This window comes from Lissotriton vulgaris, chromosome 4_1, assembly GCF_964263255.1.
Source record: "Lissotriton vulgaris chromosome 4_1, aLisVul1.2, whole genome shotgun sequence".
In the NCBI taxonomy this organism is placed as follows: Eukaryota; Metazoa; Chordata; class Amphibia; order Caudata; family Salamandridae; genus Lissotriton; species Lissotriton vulgaris.
In genome coordinates, this window is record NC_141691.1 from 312,703,112 (window position 1) to 312,722,079 (window position 18,968).

The 18,968-nt window shown below is 43.1% G+C and overlaps 1 protein-coding gene across 3 annotated transcripts in view; it reads right to left on the bottom strand.

Moving 5' to 3' along the window:
• The window catches only part of MCF2 (MCF.2 cell line derived transforming sequence), an 870,271-nt gene that overhangs the window by 54,000 nt on the left and 797,303 nt on the right, over positions 1-18,968 (bottom strand). For all 3 annotated transcript variants that reach the window (XM_086918640.1, XM_086918639.1, XM_086918641.1), the window contains 2 exons: positions 7,271-7,377; positions 5,572-5,684 (listed from right to left, as the gene is read on the bottom strand). In XM_086918640.1, coding sequence (XP_086774766.1) covers positions 5,572-5,684; positions 7,271-7,377 — 220 coding nt within the window. The remainder of the gene's footprint in view (positions 1-5,571; positions 5,685-7,270; positions 7,378-18,968) is intronic.

An 18,968-nucleotide genomic window follows, 5' to 3' on the forward strand; every position in this document is an offset into this window, starting at 1 on the left:
AACACACAAAAAAAGTTAAATAACAAATTTGAGTGTTTATATGTTCATTGAAGATGTTGACTATGCTGTTCAACTTTATCAAAATCATAAAAAATAGCTGTGCCATTGCATATTACTGGATACAGTCAATCTATTACAATATACAAAGGCAGTTTGTGTAAAAATAAATATATAGAAAATATAAAAATTGATACACAAATTAGCATTTTGAAAACTTTGGAAATTCACTGAAAAAACCATAGGTTTCACACATGTTATAGTTAGGAATTAGCATTTAAAAAACTTTGGAAATTCACTGAAAAAACTATAGGTTTCACACACGTTAAAGTTAGGAATTAGTATTTAAATAACCTTAGAAATTCACAGAAAATACCATAGGTTTCACACACGACTATAGTTAGGAATTAGCATTTAAAAAACCTTCGAAATTCACTGAAAAAACATAGGTTTCACACATGTTATAGTTAGCTGGACATTTCACTCATACAAAACCATTGAAATTCCCCCGTTATAGTGAGTTCAACTAACTATAACTTGCTCGCCCGCAATGCACTGCTGATGACATCACATATTACATCACTCATGACATGGTCAGTGACATCACTCATGACATCACTGATGACATCTCAAATGACATCACTGATGACATCACTGATGACATTATCCTTGTGAAAAAGTGGCAGACCTCCTCTCACCCTAATATAACCTGTAATGTATGTGTCTTGTAAAGCGCACTGCTACCCTGAGGCGTTGTGGCGCTGTAGACCGCTGGGGAACCCGTCCTGGCTATCCCTGTGAGATGGTCCCTACTGGGTATCTCCAAGGTGAAACCAGGCATCCCCGGCGAATGTGGGGGCGGTTGTAGAGATGAGGCAAGCTAATGCCCAGAGTTGCCGAGTGTGATCCCTGGTTAGAGTAGGCACCGAGGCGAGAATTATCGAGTCCGCTGACCCTGGTCCACGACCCTGCCACGTCGGGAATTGAACCCTGGTCCCGGGCCGTTCTCTGCTTTCCCTGCGAGATGGTCCCTACTGGGTATCTCCAAGGTGAAACCAGGCATCCCCGGCGAATGTGGGGGGCGGTTGTAGAGATGAGGCAAGCTAATACCCAGAGTTGCCGAGTGTGATCCCTGGTTAGAGTAGGCACCGAGGCGAGAATTATCGAGTCCGCTGACCCTGGTCCACGACCCTGCCACGTCGGGAATTGAACCCTGGTCCCGGGCCGTTCTCTGCTTTCCCTGCGAGATGGTCCCTACTGGGTATCTCCAAGGTGAAACCAGGCATCCCCGGCGAATGTGGGGGGCGGTTGTAGAGATGAGGCAAGCTAATACCCAGAGTTGCCGAGTGTGATCCCTGGTTAGAGTAGGCACCGAGGCGAGAATTATCGAGTCCGCTGACCCTGGTCCACGACCCTGCCACGTCGGGAATTGAACCCTGGTCCCGGGCCGTTCTCTGCTTTCGGGTCTGCTGCCTCTAACCAGTGAGCCACACCACTCCACTCTAACCAGTGAGCCACACCACTCCAACTTTTGATACACACATTCAAAAATAAATTTTTTTTTTAAATGGAGATACCAATACCAGTTACAACAACCTATTCAGTAATACCAAAATCGACATACGCATCCACTCATTCACAAATAGTTCTATATAGTCACTCATACATTTACTCACTCATCATATGTACTCATACACCTATACATCCTGTTACACACGTACACTTATACATAGAGTTATTCACACATAAACTCACATATGCAAATAAACTATCAAACATCAATTTACTTGCATAAACAGCTATACACCCACCACTACACTCACTTCTACAGAATCGTATACATACTCACTCTCTTAAACAATCACTTATAGAAACACATACTTATTTATACAGCAACTCTTACAATCTTTCGCTCTCACATATACTCACTTGTATACATCAATACTCTCATATACTAGTTTAAAACATATGTAGTTACTCATAAAGATACTATTGAGACAGTCATTCACTCACTAACACACCCATACACACCCTCATCCACCCATACAGTCTTGCACACATGCTGTCTTCAAAAGACATACAAACAGTGAGTCATTCAGTCATGCATCAATGCGGTAAGTAATACCCCCCACCAAACCATACTGACACTCATACTGATAATCTAAAAACCAACTAGTAACCCCATATCGACACTCATGTAACTAGTCACCAACCCATGCAGCCACTTATAGACAAAGTGAGACACTGATACAGATTTTTACATATTTAAACATTACTCGCTAATACATGTATTCACTAAGATACACTTAAGTCAGTTATACAATCATTTTTACAAAAAAACATCCATTTAGACACTTATTTACCCATTTATTCTTCCATCGACCTTTAGATATACATATATAAAACATTTATTTTTCAGAAAGACACACATTCACTGGATGATGTCATCAGTGATGTCATAAGTGATGTCACTGACCATGTCATGATGTAATATGCGACGTCATCAGCAGTGCATTTCGGGCGCGCGAGTTATAGTTAGCTGAACTAACTATAACGGGGGAATTTCAATGGTTTTGTATGAGTGAAATGTCCAGCTAACTATAACATGTGTGAAACCCATGGTTTTTTCAGTGAATTTCTAAGGTTTTTTAAATGCTAATTCCTAACTATAACGTGTCTGAAATCTATGGTTTTTTCAGTGAATATCTAAAATACATACATACATATTCACTGAAAAAAACATAGGTTTCAGGGGCGTTATAGTTATTTGGACATTTCACTCGTACAAAACCATATAAATTCCCCGTTATAGCTAGTTCAGCTAATTTTAACTCGCCCCCCGCAATGCACTGATGACGTCACATATTACATCACTCATAACATGGTCAGTAACATCACTCATGACATCACTGATGACATCTCTAATGACAACACTAATGACATCACTGATGACATCATCCAGTGAATGTGTTTATTTGTGAAAATTAAATGTGATTTATATTTGTGTATGTTGAGGTTGATGGAAGAATAAGTGGGTATATAAGTGTCTAAATGGAGGATTTTGTTTGTGTGAAACTGATTGTATAACTGATTAAGTGTATCTTAGTGAATACATGGGTTAGTGAGTAATCTTTAAATGTGTAAATATCAGTATTAGTCTCTCACTTTGTGTATAAGTGGCAACATGGGTTGGTGAGTAGCTACATGAGTGTCTATATGGGTTATTAGTTGTTTGAGTATCAGTATGAGAGTCTGAGTGGCTGTGTGGTTCGATGGGGGCATTACTTTGTGCATAGATGCATGAGTGAGTGAGTCACTGTTTGTATGTGTTGAAGACCGCATGTGTGCAGGACTGTACGGTTGGATGAGTGTGTGTATGGGTGTGTTGGTGAGTGAATGACTGTCTCTGTAGTGTCTTTATGAGTAACTACAAAGGTTTTAAACTAGTATATGTGAGTATTGGTGTATGTAAGTGAGTATATGTGAGAGTGAGAGATTGGAAGAGTACCTGTATGAATGCGTATGTGTTTCTATAAGTGATTGTTTAAGAGGGTAAGTATGTGTTCGTTTCTGTAGAAGTGCGGTGGTGTGTGCATAACTGTATATGCAAGTAAATGGATGTTTGATACTTTCTTTGCATGTGTGACTATTTGTGTGTGTAACTCTATGGACGAGTGGCGGTGTGTAAGTGTGTGTATAGGTGTATGAGTACATATGATGAGTGAGTGCATGTATGAGTGAGTGCATGTATGAGTGACTGTATAGGACTTTTGGTGAATGAGTGGATGTGTGTGTAGATCTTGGAATTAGTGAATGGGTATGTTGTAACTGGTATTGGTGTGTCCATTGTTTTGAAAATGGTAGTTCGTATTTTAGCAGATCAAAGGTTATATTAGGGTGAGAGGAGGTCTGCCACTCTATCACACGGATGATGTCATCAGTGATGTCACTGACCATGTCATGAGTGATGTAATATGTGACATCATCAGCAGTGCAATGCGGGGGCACGAGTTCTAGTTAGCTGAACTAACTATAATGGCAGAATTTCTATGGTTTTGTACGAGTGAAATGTCCAACTAACTATAACACCCCTAAAACCTATGTTTTTTTCAGTGAATTTCTAAGATTTTTGAAATGTTAATTTCTAACTATAACATGCCTGAAACCTATGTTTTTTTCGGTGAATTTCAAAGGTTTTTTAAATGCTAATTTATAACTAGAGCATGCCTGAAACCTATGGTTTTTTAAGTGAATTTCAAAGGTTTTTTAGGCATAGTGATTATGTTGTGCGAAGCTGGATGTGTAAACAAAGTAGTTTCAGAGAAACTAATCCAACATTGTCATGCATGCAAATGTGTGCAAAGGTTTACAGCTGTAATTTTATTTTCTAGAATGTAAGGAATAAGCTGCCTTGCTACAAGGGCCTAACTCGGGAGTATAACATGGTGTCTCAGCCTTCACTACTGCTCCATCACGGGCTGCAGCTGCGGTGCTCTTGCAGTCAGTTGAGCCTCATTAAATATGAGACACCCAAACTTCCCCTTTATGGAGTACATGCCAGCGCCTTAGGCCCCATTGCTGGCAGGCAACTTGTAACTAGATGAACGCATGAACACCCAGTGGCACAGCCCACCAACCTGACCCAAGTGTTCTGACAGACCTGGATAGTGAGCGCCAAACACCTCCATGATGGTACACCTTTGGCTGGCTAGCTGCGACCTGGAGACCCTTATGATCCTAGGCCCCAGAATGGTGGTTGGGCCTGGGCCTGCACGAGGGAATAGCACTCATGCATAGTGCAGAACCGCGCAGACTGCAAATGCCCACCTATCCTCCAATCAACTCTATGGAGGAAACAGCACACGAGCATTGAGTGGCGCTGTGCGGATTAAGCTGTCCCGCAAAATACCCACTGCTCCACCAACACCACTGCTGTGGGATCCCTCGGGGAGGCACACAGGAGATAAGGCCACACAAGGCAGTATACTGTTGCCATGACTAGGCCAGGCCACAGCAGACATATCAAGCAAAATCATCAGTCCAATGAGCACCAAAGAAGCCGCTTAGGCCATGGTGTAAGGTGGGAGGAGTAAATGAGGGGGGGTAGAGGTGGCATGGAGAGGAGCCGTCCTCATCACCAATAGTTATGTTCAGCTTTGTCCGAGTGAGCAGTTAGCTAGCACGGAGGAAAGAACACATGCAAGAATTGGTACCTTCTGTGTGGCACTTACTTTTTACGGCTCCACTCTGTTTATTTATCCCTAGAGGTCATGTGACCTGAGGGCAGTACCATAATTGCTCAAGATGTGAGGGGTGCGCAAAGAAAAACCCCGCCAACCTCCACAACATTACGGATCCTTCAACGGTGTTTTGAAAGAGAAGGCAAGACATTTCTGCTCTGGAAATGGGGACGAAGCAAAATCGTAATGAATGAAAATTGTCTGCTTGTGCAAAGCTTACACACTCTGGAATGTGAAGGTGTAAATTTAGAACATGGTGTGAAGTCAGTTAAATGGAGAAACAGACGTGGGGTGTGGATTGAAAAATTTACAGGATAAAGATACTGGTACGTACCAACTGAGGTCCGTCTTCCTCTTCTGTGTCAGAATTGTTGCAGAGGTATGTATTGCAAGTCCAGTCTTCAAGTCCCTCACAGATTTCTACAGACTGGGACATTCCTGGCCAACCTTCAACCAAAGTGTTAAAATTAGAACATAATTCCTCATACCGGCCCACCCCAACCATAAAAGGCAATGGGAAAGAACTCATCATCACACAATAAAGCGTGATACAATAAATCCCGCAAAGAAAAGGGCACAAATATCTGCATTAGGCAACAAAAGCAAGCAAAATCTGGGCAGGTATTACAAAATATATTGAGATCAAAGACTGGTGTGCAGATTGCCTAAAGCACACCACTATGCATTTCATCAGGAGAGCCACATCGACATCAAAAGCCTTCATCATGTAGTCTCTCTTACAGAGAGGGAGAGCATGAGGCTGAAACAAGCATGAACACAAACTTCTGCTCACTGAATTTGAGCAGGGTAAGCACTTTTTATGAGACCAACAACGTAAATCACAGGCACAAAGTGCATTATGCGCTTGAGCACACAATGTAAGAATGTGTGCGAGTTAGTATTGTACACATTTAGAATGGCTGTTTTTGTATTTTCCAGAATTTATTAAAAACTTAAACTCAGTAACTGCGATAGGACATGGTTGAAAAATTGTTTGATTATATTTAGGATATTAATACTGGTTTTGAAAGACAAGTAGTATGTTGGTCTACAGAAATGGATCAAGTGATATCTAAACTGAACAGATATATCAGATGTGCCGCACACTGATGAGACGTGAAAATGGCAGGAGGAAGGTAGTCCTTAAAGAAGAAAATAAATGTGAACTTATAAGAAGTTTCTTCGATAGCGTAGCGAACTCTATTTTATATCTTGGTTTCACAATCATGGACTGTGACACTTTTGACCACGCCAGTATAGGTCTTAACAAAAATGTTTGCTTGGGAGCATTTTGACTTTCTAAAAAAATTATGCAGTTTATTCCAAAATCAGTTGTCTATGTAATGATGTGAACAGCCCTCATTTGCTGGTTCCATGTTTTCACAATTAGGTGTGCGGTACACAATCTGTGACCGCGTGTGGCACTAAAGGCAACAAAGTGCAGTCATCTTTCGAGCGCCACACTTTGACAGTGACCACTGCCTATGGGATTATGCGGAGTTCTGTGCTCAAGTAGCTAGTTTTCTTAATGCTCTTTGAGGGTATGCTGTAGGCTACCCTTACTTTGAGGGGCACATAAAGGCCCCCACAAAGGTGGATGCATTTCTAGAGGGTTTCCACACTTGCGGAAATATTCAGGCGACTCCTCAAAGGGCAGGCTGCAGTGTGTTTCTGCAGATGCCATTAGCCTGCTTCTGGCTGCCCTGATGCGCCCTTCCACGGACATTAGGAAGGCCTCCAATGGAAGGCCTCCACTTGAAGAGAGCTACTTCTCGGTTGTGGATATTCAGTGCCCCACAGAGAAATCTTTGTGCTTGCTCATGTGTCCATGTAGGTTGAAAATGTGTGCAGTACCTGCTGGTAAACGAAATTCAACAGAGACTGCACAAACTGGTACTGCTGGTTGTAGCCGTTAGTGCACAATTTGTGTTTAATGTCACTTTAAAATAAACATTTGAAGCTCTGGTCATATATGTCCAAACGCTATCAACAGACAGACAAGAGAGTTTACAGAAAAGTTTAATTTCACATACTTCTATTTTGTTTACTCTGTGGTTGAAAAAGTAAACTATCCAACAATGAAGAACTGCTGTATTCCGACTCGTTCTCCTCGGAGCTTATAGAGGATCGTTGCTGTGTCCTGAAATAAAGAGGTTAAATAGTTTTAATATAAAACACTAAAATGTACAATTGTCAAAGTCGTATTTTTTTGAAAGCTTGAACAAACTGCAATTTTAGTTTCAGTAGTTCAGGAACACCGCGTGCTATCATTGTTAGCTGATCACCATTGTCGCCACCCCAGAAGAGGAAAGACAGGCATGAGGAGTATACCGGAAAAGTCATTAAAATCAAACAATGCTAATAACACACAAAGAGGGAACAAGGAATGGCCAAGATAATCAATGCTTGTTTTTTGGAACCAATGGGGACACTTCAGAAGTGATGAGGTGGATAGTTTGAATGGGCTGTACAAATAAAATATATAGGAACTGAAATCATTTTATTTAGAGATGTAAATAATAAAAATATGCACAACAACCGGCGTTTGGAGCGGACTCCTATCCAATGATAGCCAGGCTCTAAAAATATATTTGCATGCACAACAATTTTGGATTAGTGTCACTGAAACTACTTTGTTTATACATCTAGCTTTGCACATTATAACGATGTCACAAACATCATGTACTAGGCCTTTTTACTATGTACAAATGTCATCCTAGCTTCATCCACATGGCAACAGGGCTATCTACATATCCATAACATCGCTCATCTATACGTACATCACAAGGCTGATTTCTATTATAAATAATGAGCATCCCAAAAGATTAGCATAGGAGGCACCTCAGCTGACATTGAGGGTCCCTGCAGGCAGAGATTTCACCATGAAGTGGTCTGACATGTCCGTGAGGGGTGTCCAGTTTGGGACCAAGACAGGCTCCTACATTCCCTCCTACCAGGTAATGGGGTTGGCTTGTCCCTAGGGGAAATTCTTGGCTCTACATCTACACACACTCTAAGTACATTCAGAGGAGGGTTTACACAGTAGGAGTACACTTCATTACTGCCTTGTTTTATATGCCTGCATATATACACTTTTTTAGCATCATGGTAGAACTACATCTAGTATTTACGCTTTTGGTGCTTGTAATCACTTTTATCTGCTTCTGTCTATTAATCATTGCAGCATACTTGTTTTATACAAAAATAACCTTGGTTCAATAAACATACTGAAAACGTTCCACAGTGTATTCTTTGTACACCTCTCTGAGAATGAGTAAACATGAGTGACTAAGTGAAAGGTTCGGTACTGTTTCAAAGATCCCTTAGGGATCGGGTTGTCATGTTCAATGGTTGCCTGAAACCATCGCTCCCTGGGAAGGTTAGGGGGGATTATGGTGGCACTGTGAGCTAGCTGGTATATAGGCCAACATATCCTGCTGGGTTGTTCGGAATCAGTCTGGGCACCAAGGGCCAGATGTAGGAGCCCTAATACAGGTCAGAAACGGCCGATTTCGGCCGTTTCTGACCGGTATTAGGGTTTTCAGATGTAGGGGGCTGAAAATTACAGAATCGGTATATTTACCAATTCGGTAAAATTACCGATTCGGTAAATTACCGAATCTGTAAATATACCGATTCTGTAATTACAAATGTAGATGGCACAGTTTACAGTGCCACAGGCCCTTAAGAGTCGGGATTTTACCACACAATCCTATTGTGTGGTAAAATACCGAATTCAGGTGTGCATGCACATCTGTGCATGCACACCTGTGCAATGTGACACACAGACATGCCCTTAGGGCATGTATGTGTGCCACATTGCACACAAACCTGTATTTGGGGTGCTAGAGGGTGTCAAAGTGACACCCCCTGCACCCTTGCTGGAATCGGTATTTACCGAATCGGTAAATACCGGTTCGGTAATGCCCATTGATTCCTATGGGCTTCAATGCCCATAGGAATCAATGGGCATTACCGAATCGGTATTTACAGAATCAGTAAATACCGAATCTTAACGACTCGGTATTTACCGATTCAGTAATACCTACATCCCCCCCCTCTATTGTACCACTTCTTAAATACCGATCGGTAAAATTTGGTATTTAAGAAGTGGTCAAATGAAATTACCTACATCTAGGCCCAAGACTCTAGTTTATGTTGAGCAAACAAATATGCAGAGCCTACCGATCACTAGGAACTACAGACACAAGGACTACTTAATCTCCTCCTCTTGAGGAGCTTGTGCGGTAGCCTCCCGATGGCCCCTTTGAGTGCAATGCCCTGTCCTGCATCCTGCATGGGGCAACAGGACTAGCACCAAAAGTAGGGAAGTTGATAGGCAGAAGTCCCTCGACAGAGTGAAAAGGCAAATTTACAGCAGTGGCAGTGGCTATGGAACAAGGGGGGGAGGGGAGGGGAGGTAGAGTAAAAAAGATCTTGTACCTGATTAGGGCCAAAGCTTCTCTTCTGTCTTATTTTCTTCCTGGCTCCCGGCAGCACACAGGCTCCCTGAAGCCAATCACGATGCCACTGTCACCAGCATGAAGACAGCGTTGTGATTAGTCTAAGCGGCCTGATTGGCCGCTCAGACAGTGCCTGGGAGCCTAGGGACTGTTCTCCACCCGGCTGTGCGACACAGCCAGGAGGAGAAATGCTAGGTGTGCATGACTGGCTGGCCCTATACGGCCAGCCAAAGAGTCATTTGCACTTATCGCGCATACATATTTCCTCCTCCCTGTGAACCCAGCCCCCCGCCCTAACCTGACCATATAGCCCCTACTAAAAAAAAAAGGATGATAACTTTGTGTTATTTTATGATTTTATTTTTCCTTTTTTCCCTGCTCTGAGAGCAGTGGGGCGAAGTTCCTCAAACTAAGTGGGGGAGCCGCCGCTTACAGTCACTTCGTAGCAAACGAGGCACCTGGAGTTGCAGGCCCTCTGGGTGTCTTCCATGAGAGGTATAGCGCAAATGCACTAGAAGAAGTGTGGCTACCTCATGATAACTAGAAGGTGTTCCTGCAATGTTCCTGAACCTGCACAGATTCAGCTTCATTCATCCTCATCATTACGCTGAGAAGTTTGCAGTTAAGATGGAAACTAGGCAGACATTGGTGACGTGTACTACAACACACCCACTTTAGTTCAGCTTTATTACATTTTGTTCAAATATATGCCGAGATTAGACTATGCACCTCAGGTGGTTTTTGCAGGAGACACTAATACATCAGAAGCCAACACTTTGAAAAGGGCTAATTGTATATTGTTGAGCCACATGAAAATAATGGCCAAATTTGGCGTTTGGCTACACTGCGAAAAGCTGGGTACCCGAATAATGCCAATGGCTTGGTTCAAAATATCAATGGAAGGATCTACTGTGTTTAGATGTGGCATCTCCTCACTATGATCTCACCCACACTGTAGGCTGGTTTACATTGCTATCTTCCTAAATTGAAAATACAATGAACACAGTGATGTACTGCTTTTTTGAGAATGCAAAATGTTGACCACGTTAAGAAACGTGGTTGTCTAGAACAACAAGTGCTCTGTCTGAGACTGGTTCACCCCTTTGGATGGCCTCAAATACATTTAGAGGCTTATGTTGTGAGCCACCCAGCTCCCTGCTATGACCCCTGACCCCCACACAAACTGACAGCCGGGTCCAGCCAGAGGATGTATATATATATATATATATATATATATATATATATATATATATATATATATATATATATATATATATATATATGTATATCGGAGACAAAAGCTGCTTAGTCTCATACTCTGCACAAAAGTGTTTGTGTGCCAATATTTTTGCCAGAATGACCAGGCCCTGTACAGACCACACGTTATAGACAGAGTGGTCCCGGACAGGGAAAGAAAAGAAAAGATCTATAGCAAATAGTGACAGACTAATACGTACATACATAAAACCAAAAAAAATAATGTACAGAGCTTTTATTCACAATGTACTGAAGACCATATTCAATGGCTGAACATTAGAATACATTTAGTGAAAAATCGTTTCAAATAAGCGCCCATACACAAAGGGAGGGGAAAGGGGGGGCAGGGAAAAATGGAACATGTAAATAAAAAAGTGTACATACAATCTCACAATGTCAATGAAAAAAGGGAGGGAAAAGCAATTTATACAATCATTTTAAATTTCCCAAAAAAAGAATATTTGTGTGATCCCCTGATCCCAGGGTCACAAGCACAGTATCAATCAGTTCAGTAGACTTTGTGGGCACCATGCTCCTAAAACAGCTGTAAGCATCATGCTAGCGGTAGAGGCTGGTGTAGTGGAGTAGAAGTCTACGTTTCGGCCCAATATGAGGTGCAGGGAAAATACCCCTTGCTGGGAGGGTCTTCTTCAGGAAGGGAAGGGAAGGGGAGGGCGATCCTTCTAGGGGTAAGGAGAAGAGATACAGTCACATAATGGAGAGGTCTCAACAGAGATCACTCGACATTGTGGGTATACCTCATAGCAACTAGTCAGATTTTGGAGAGACTCACATAACAGAAAACCAGAGGGTTTTGTAGCAAAAGGACAGTGTGGCCCTCAGTGGAGTAAAACATATACATAGTTTGAATCACAGTCTTGGACTTAAGGACAGATCTAACCAGCAGAAGCCTACGTCTGAGCCCTTCAGAACGAACAGGCCTCCTCAAGGGGGTCAAAAATATAAATCAAAAATGTTGTTGTCGCCCGCTGCAAACGAAAACCTAATTAGAGTGCACACAAGCACAATACATTCTATCAATGTACCTGGAATGGGAAAATTTAGAAAAAGGACAGCTTACCTCGCCTTCCACGTTATCAAGGACGGGAGAAGGGTTGATTAGAAATCTAAAAACTGCGGTGTCTTAGGTGTGTGTTCCTAGAAAGATACATAGTTCTGGTTTGAGAGCAAATATCAAAATTGTATTGATATTGATAAAAGAGACATCCGCGTAAATGATAACGCTCACCTGCCCATAAGGCGGATGCAGAACAAGATACACCGTCGTGGAGGATTTCGGATTCAATGTTAAAAGGTGCCTCGATGGTCCAATGATTCTAAAAAATGGAGAAAATCGAAGGGAACCGTAGTTGCCACTGTGATATCATGTTTATAAAGTTCTCAGAGAATGACTGAGTCAAACCGGGCGCCCTTACCTAATTTTCTTTAGGGTACCAGGGAAAGTAGTTCTGCTATTCAAAGAGGGGTGGAAGAATCGAGCAGCCACTCGGTCTCTAGTAATGTTTGTCTAGAAAATGAAAAACAGGGGTAGAAAGCGGGGTTAGCCCTGAGTGAAAAATGGTCTGCTGCCATAGAAATATCGGGTGGCAAGAGGAGGATCTTACCTCTCTACATATCAGGTTGACCTCATTCAATGGGACCGGCAGCACGGACAGATCCGCAGTAGCGGTGCGGGCACCTCCGCATAAGTTGTAGCGTGTGCAGATAACTTCCAAGCTATCGGGTTCCGGTACCTGGGGGGCGAGAGTCAGGGGGATCACCATTTAACCAAAGAAGGGGAGGGCAACAGCGTGTTATATCGATACTCTCGAGGGGTCAGCTTACCTAAAGCTGGATACCCGTGAGGACACATATATTCGTGATGCAAATCCAAGGCAAAGCAACATGCCAATACCGAGCCAAAAGGGAGTTAACCAGTGGCACTCGAGGGGGCGTGGCTCCCGCAAAGTACGAGAAACCAAGGAAAGACTGTGGAGTCATGGGTTGCTTAGCAACTGCCCGAGTTTTGTTCTGCCGAAGATTAGGTTAAAATTCTAATTAATAAACAAGGGCTAGTACAATCCTCCCTCCGATAGACGAAAAAAGGTGCAGGCGGAGGATGGTTATTGAAAAAGCATTTTTTATGCGAACTAAAAAATCGAAAGTTTAGCTATCCGCCCATAGAAAATTGAAATACCAAGAGGACTGTTATTTCTATGTAATGTCAAGAATATAAGAATTTAAAAATACAGATTACAGGACACATACCTACCAAAACATGGTGGTAAACATGTCCAGTTGTGAAAATAATTGCCACATAGCTTGTCATATAAGTGAACAACATCGATGTCATATTCATACAGTGTGTACAGTGTGTAAGCCTACAAGTTCAGGATTGGGATTATGCTGTCGGTAGTCGAGGGTCCTTTTTGTAATACCACGGACGTGGTATATTGTGTAACATTCCCCTGTTACCTAATATATGTGGGACAGACACAACAGAAGGCCAAGGTACGTTTCTTACAACACTGTAGTCGAAATAGGTGCGAGGTGTTGGGAGCACCAATGGTCGAACATTGTATCAAAGAAAAGCATCCACCGGAGAGTTTGAAATGGATTGTTTTGTAACACGTAAAACTTGGCCCTAGAGGAGGCAGCATAATCCCAATCCTGAACATGAGAGAATTAAAATGGATAATCTTTTTTGACTCTGTCTCCAATGGTCTCAATGAATCCGAGAGCAGTTTTGCACAATTAGCCAACCTCTGACACATTTTTCTAATTCTGTCACTCAATCTTACTGTTCCACTGTTTGGATACGCACTTTTACCATCATGTTGGTAGGTACGAGCTCTAACCATTTTTTCTTGTAGGCTTACACACTGTATGAATATGACATCCATGTTGTTCACTTATATGACAAGCTGTGTGGCAATTATTTTCACAACTGGACATGTTTACCACCATGTTTTGGTAGGTATGTGTCATGTAATCTGTATTTTTAAATTCCTATATTCTTGACATTACATAGAAATAACACAGTCCTCTTGGTATTTCAATCTTCTATGGGAGGATAGCTAACTTTCGATTTTTTAGTCCGCATAAAAAATGCTTTTTCAATAACCATCCTCCGCCTGCACCTTTTTTCGTCTATCGGAGGGAGGATTGTACTAGCCCTTGTTTATTAATTCGAATTTTAACCTAATTATTGGCAGAACAACACTCGGGCAGTTGCTAAGCAACCCATGACTCCACAGTCTTTCCTTGGTTTCTCGTACTTTGCGGGAGCCACGCCCCCTCGAGTGCCGCTGGTTAACTCCCTTTTAGCGAGCACAAATAGCCTGTCTCGGTATTGGCATGTTGCTTTCCCTTGGATTTGCATCACGAATATATGTGTCCTCACGGGTATCCAGCTTTAGGTAAGGGGACCCCTCGAGAGTATCAATATAACATGCTGTTGCCCTCCCCTTCTTTGGTTAAATGGTGCTCCCCCCGACTCTCGCCCCCCAGGTACCGGAACCCGATAGCCTGGAAGTTATCTGCACACGCTACAACTTACGCGGAGGTGCCCGCACCGCTACTGCGGATCTGTCCGTGCTGCCGTTCCCATTGAATGAGGGCAACCTGATATGTAGGGAGGTAAGATCCTCCTCTTGCCACCCGATATTTCTATGGCAGCAGACCATTTTTCACTCAGGGCTAACCCCGCTTTCTACCCCTGTTTTTCGTTTTCTAGACAAACATTACTAGAGACTGAGTGGCTGCTCGATTCTTCCACCCCTCTTTCAATAGCGGAACTACTTTCCCTGGTACCGTAAAGAAAATTAGGTAAGGGCGCCCGGTTTGACTCAGTCATTCTCTGAGAACTTTACAAACATGATATCACAGTGGCAACTACGGTTCCCTTCAATTTTCTCCATTTTTTATAATCATTGGACCATCGAGGCACCTTTTAACATTTAATCCGAAATCCTCCACGACTGTATATCTTGTTCTGCGTCCGCCTTATGGGCAGGTGAGCGTTATCATTTACGCGGATGTCTCTTTTATCAATATCGATACAATTTTGATATTTGCTTTCAAACCAGAACTATGTATCTTTCTAGGAACGCACACCTAAGACGCCGCAGTTTTTAGATTTCTAATCAACCCTTCCCCCGTCCTTGATGACGTGGACGGCGACGTAAGCTGTCCTTTTTCTAAATTTTCCCATTCCAGGTACATTGATAGAATGTATTGTGCTTGTGTGCACTCTAATTAGGTTTCCGTTTCCAGCGGGCGACAACAACATTTTTGATTTATATGGTTGACCCCCATAAGGAGGCTCGTTCGTTCTGAAGGGCTCAGACATAGGCTTCTGCTGATTAGATCTGCCCTTAAGTTCAAGACTGTGATTCAAACTATGTATATGTTTTACTCCACTGATGGCCACACTGTCCTTTTGCTACAAACCCTCTGGTTTTCTGTTATGTGAGTCTCTCCAAAATCTGACTAGTTGATATGATGTATACCCACAATGTTGAGTGATATCTGTTGAGACCTCCCCGTTATGTGACTGTATCTCTTCTCCTTACCCCTAGGAGGATCGCCTCCCCGTTCCTTCCTGTCCTGAAGAAGACCCTCCCAGCAAGGGGTATTTTCCCTGCACCTCATATTGGGTCGAAACGTAGAATTCTACTCCACTACACCAGCCTCTACTGCTAGCATGATGCTTACAGCTGTTTTAGGAGCATGGTGCCCACAAAGTCTACTGAACTGATAGATACTGTGCTTGTGACCCTGGGATCAGGGGATCACATAAATAATCTTTTGTTGGGAAATTTAAAATGATTGTATAAATTGCTTTTCCCTCCCTTTTTTCATTGACAATTGTGAGATTGTATGTACACTTTTTTATTTACATGTTCCATTTTTCCCTGCCCCCCCTTTCCCCTCCCTTTGTGTATGAGCGCTTATTTGAAACGATTTTTCACTAAATGCATTCTAATGTTCAGCCATTGAATATGGTCTTCAGTACATTGTGAATAAAAACTCTGTACATTATCCGTTTTGGTTTTATGTATGTACATATTAGTCTGTCACTTTTTGCTATAGATCTTTTCTTTCCCAGTCCGGGACCACTCTGTCTATAACGTTCAATCACCCAGGTCCCAGTGACTTATATGGGTCTAACCCTGTCTCTTGTAATATACTGGACTGACCACAAGTAGGCCGGTCTGCACCATTGCACTGGCAACAAGTGACAAGCGCGCTCCCGCTGCACCTGTACCCATGCTGGAGGACAACGTTGACTGCATCTGCCAGTCAGCTGCATCCTCAGGTCCTCTGTCAGCACATGCAGGCTGCATGCCCTTGGCTGCCTCACTGCTGCATTGAGAGGCCCTCTCCAGCACTACCAAAACCCTCTCATGGCAGCCTTATTACGTACCACTTCCTGGGCTGGTGAGGCTCGAGAAAAGAAGCTTCTACTGCAGGGGTCTCCAAACCAGTCCAGGAGGGCCGGATCCATGCCAGATTTTTTGGATATCCCCATTGAGATACATGTAGTAATTTTAAAAATCTGCCATGGATCCGGCCCTCCAGGACCTGTTTGGAGACCCCTGTTCTACTGAGTAATATAACATGAAAGTTATCAAAGATGGACTGTGCTAGTAATCTTAAAACCAATCAGCGCTAAGGCAGGACTGGAACCAAGATATAGACTCACACGGGGCACAAACCCCTCATTTTATGATAGTTGTGCCACAGTGAATCTAATGGCCCGAGTCTGCCACCACACTAAAGGCCTAGCGCTGAGACGCATAAGGCAGGCCTGGAACCAGCGCACTCAAGACGTGCTACAGACGAACTAAAAGGGTACTCCACATCATCATCTCTGCCCCTGGTGCACGTCCTCAAACATACTGACAGGAAAGACCGTGCCACCCCATCACCGTACACCTGGTTACTTTGTCATGCCTGAGTACCCACTATGGTGGATAATGCTGCCAATGCACCTGGAGGTGACAACCCCGCAGGTCCAGCTGCCCAACCTGGGAATGCTGCATGGACACACAATCCCCTGTTGGCCCTTCAGCAATTCAATGAACTAACTGATCCGTCCACCACCGCAACCTGCTGAAAAACTTAGATAGGCCACTTGAACAACTATTTCAGGGCCACTCAGGAGATTACAGGACCATCAGGAGATCTCTTCTGCTATGGGAGGAAATTGACAAACTATTCAAACATCTCCCAGGTACAAGGGCTGATGAAAACTATGATTCAGCAATCAGGGCAGCAATCAAGGCGCTCAACGTGCATTTTGATCAATAACTATAGCCAAACTTCAAATGTTTCAAGCTAAGACAGGCTCAGCAGTGGGAAGAGAAATCTATTGATGCCTTCTCAATCCTCTTGCGCAACTGATGAGCACATGCACCAACAACAATCAGACAAGAGAAATCTGTGCCCAACTCAAACACGGCTGAAGGTAAGTGATGTTATGGGGGCTCATCTTGTAACAGCCGGGAATCAGCCAGGAGAGCATTCTGATCCTGGTGCCCTCACATGACATTTAGGTTTACCGCACCGCAGCAATGTAGACAGCACTCACACCTTCCACTTTGCATCCCAGACAGGAAAGGTGCCGAATGTATTAATAACAACACAAAAAGATGATGGATGCAATGCTGGACATTGTCAAACATTACCCCAGTCACATATCTTGGTTAAAATCCATTGTTCTTTTGCTCACCATGGCACCCTAGTTTGGACCCAGCCAACTGCAAATCAGGCTTGACCCTTCTCCTCATGGGAACAGTCCAGCCCAAACTGCCAGGCTAGATCCTCCCTGGATGGGAAAACAAGTAACCTGGGACTGGTTTCGGGGTATCACCCTTCATCAGTCAGGCTAGCTTGAATCCAGTAGCATAGTGAGCACGGGACCCACGCCTGGGCATACCCTTCCCACTTAGAGCAACTATAACAATGAAAAATTGACGATGGACAGAATCCTTAACATTGTCAAACATTTACCCCCAGGCATAGATCTGGGTTAAATTCATCATTTTTTTGTTTGCTCACCATGCAATCATAGTTTGGACCCTACAATCTGCAAATCAGTCTTGATCCTGCTCCCCATGAGAACAGTCAATCTCGAACTGCCAGGCCAGGTCCTCTCTGAATGGGAAAACAAGCATTCTGGGACTAGTTTCAGGGGTATCACCGATCATCAGCTAGGCTAGCTTTAATCCAGTGACACCGTTAGCACAGGACCCATGCCTGGGCATACCCTTCCCACATAGGGCTACCATAGCAACACAAAAAGATGGTGGATGGAATGCTGAACATTGTCAAATGTTCACCACCAGTCAATGATCTGAGTTAAAACCATTGTTTTTACGCACCATGCCACCCCAAGTTGGACCCAACCATCTGCAAATCAGTCTTAACCCTGCTCCCCATGAGAACAGTTTTCCTGAACTTCCAAGTCAGGTCCTCCCTAGACCGGAAGCAAGCCTCCTGGGACCAGTTTTGATATCTCAAAACCGGTCTCAGAATGCTTGGTTCTTGTCAAGGGAGGATCTGGCTTGCAGTTCGAACTGGTAAGATAAACAACAATGGATTTAACGCAGATCTGTGACTGGGGTGAATGTTTGACAATGTTCAGCATTCCACCCATTATCATTTTGTGTTGCAGTAGTTGCTAAATAAATTAAAACAGAGGAAGTCAATGCCATACGAAGTTGATCTGTGCTGAGATTATCGAGCACAGCTGAGCGCAACTCTGAGAACAAAGGAAAATATTGTGTTTGAAATGTACAAACCCTTTGTAATGCTTAAATGCTTTTTCCCCGATGGCTGGTAACCCCAGCATGTTGCATTAACATTGTGATAAAATGGAATATGGGTTACCTTGTTGATTCCGACTGACCAAATATTTGCATTTACTAGTTTTTTGTCTTTTGAAAAATGATTTTCTTTGTTAGTATGTTTTGATGTTATATAATTTTGAAGTGCTGTCCAAATC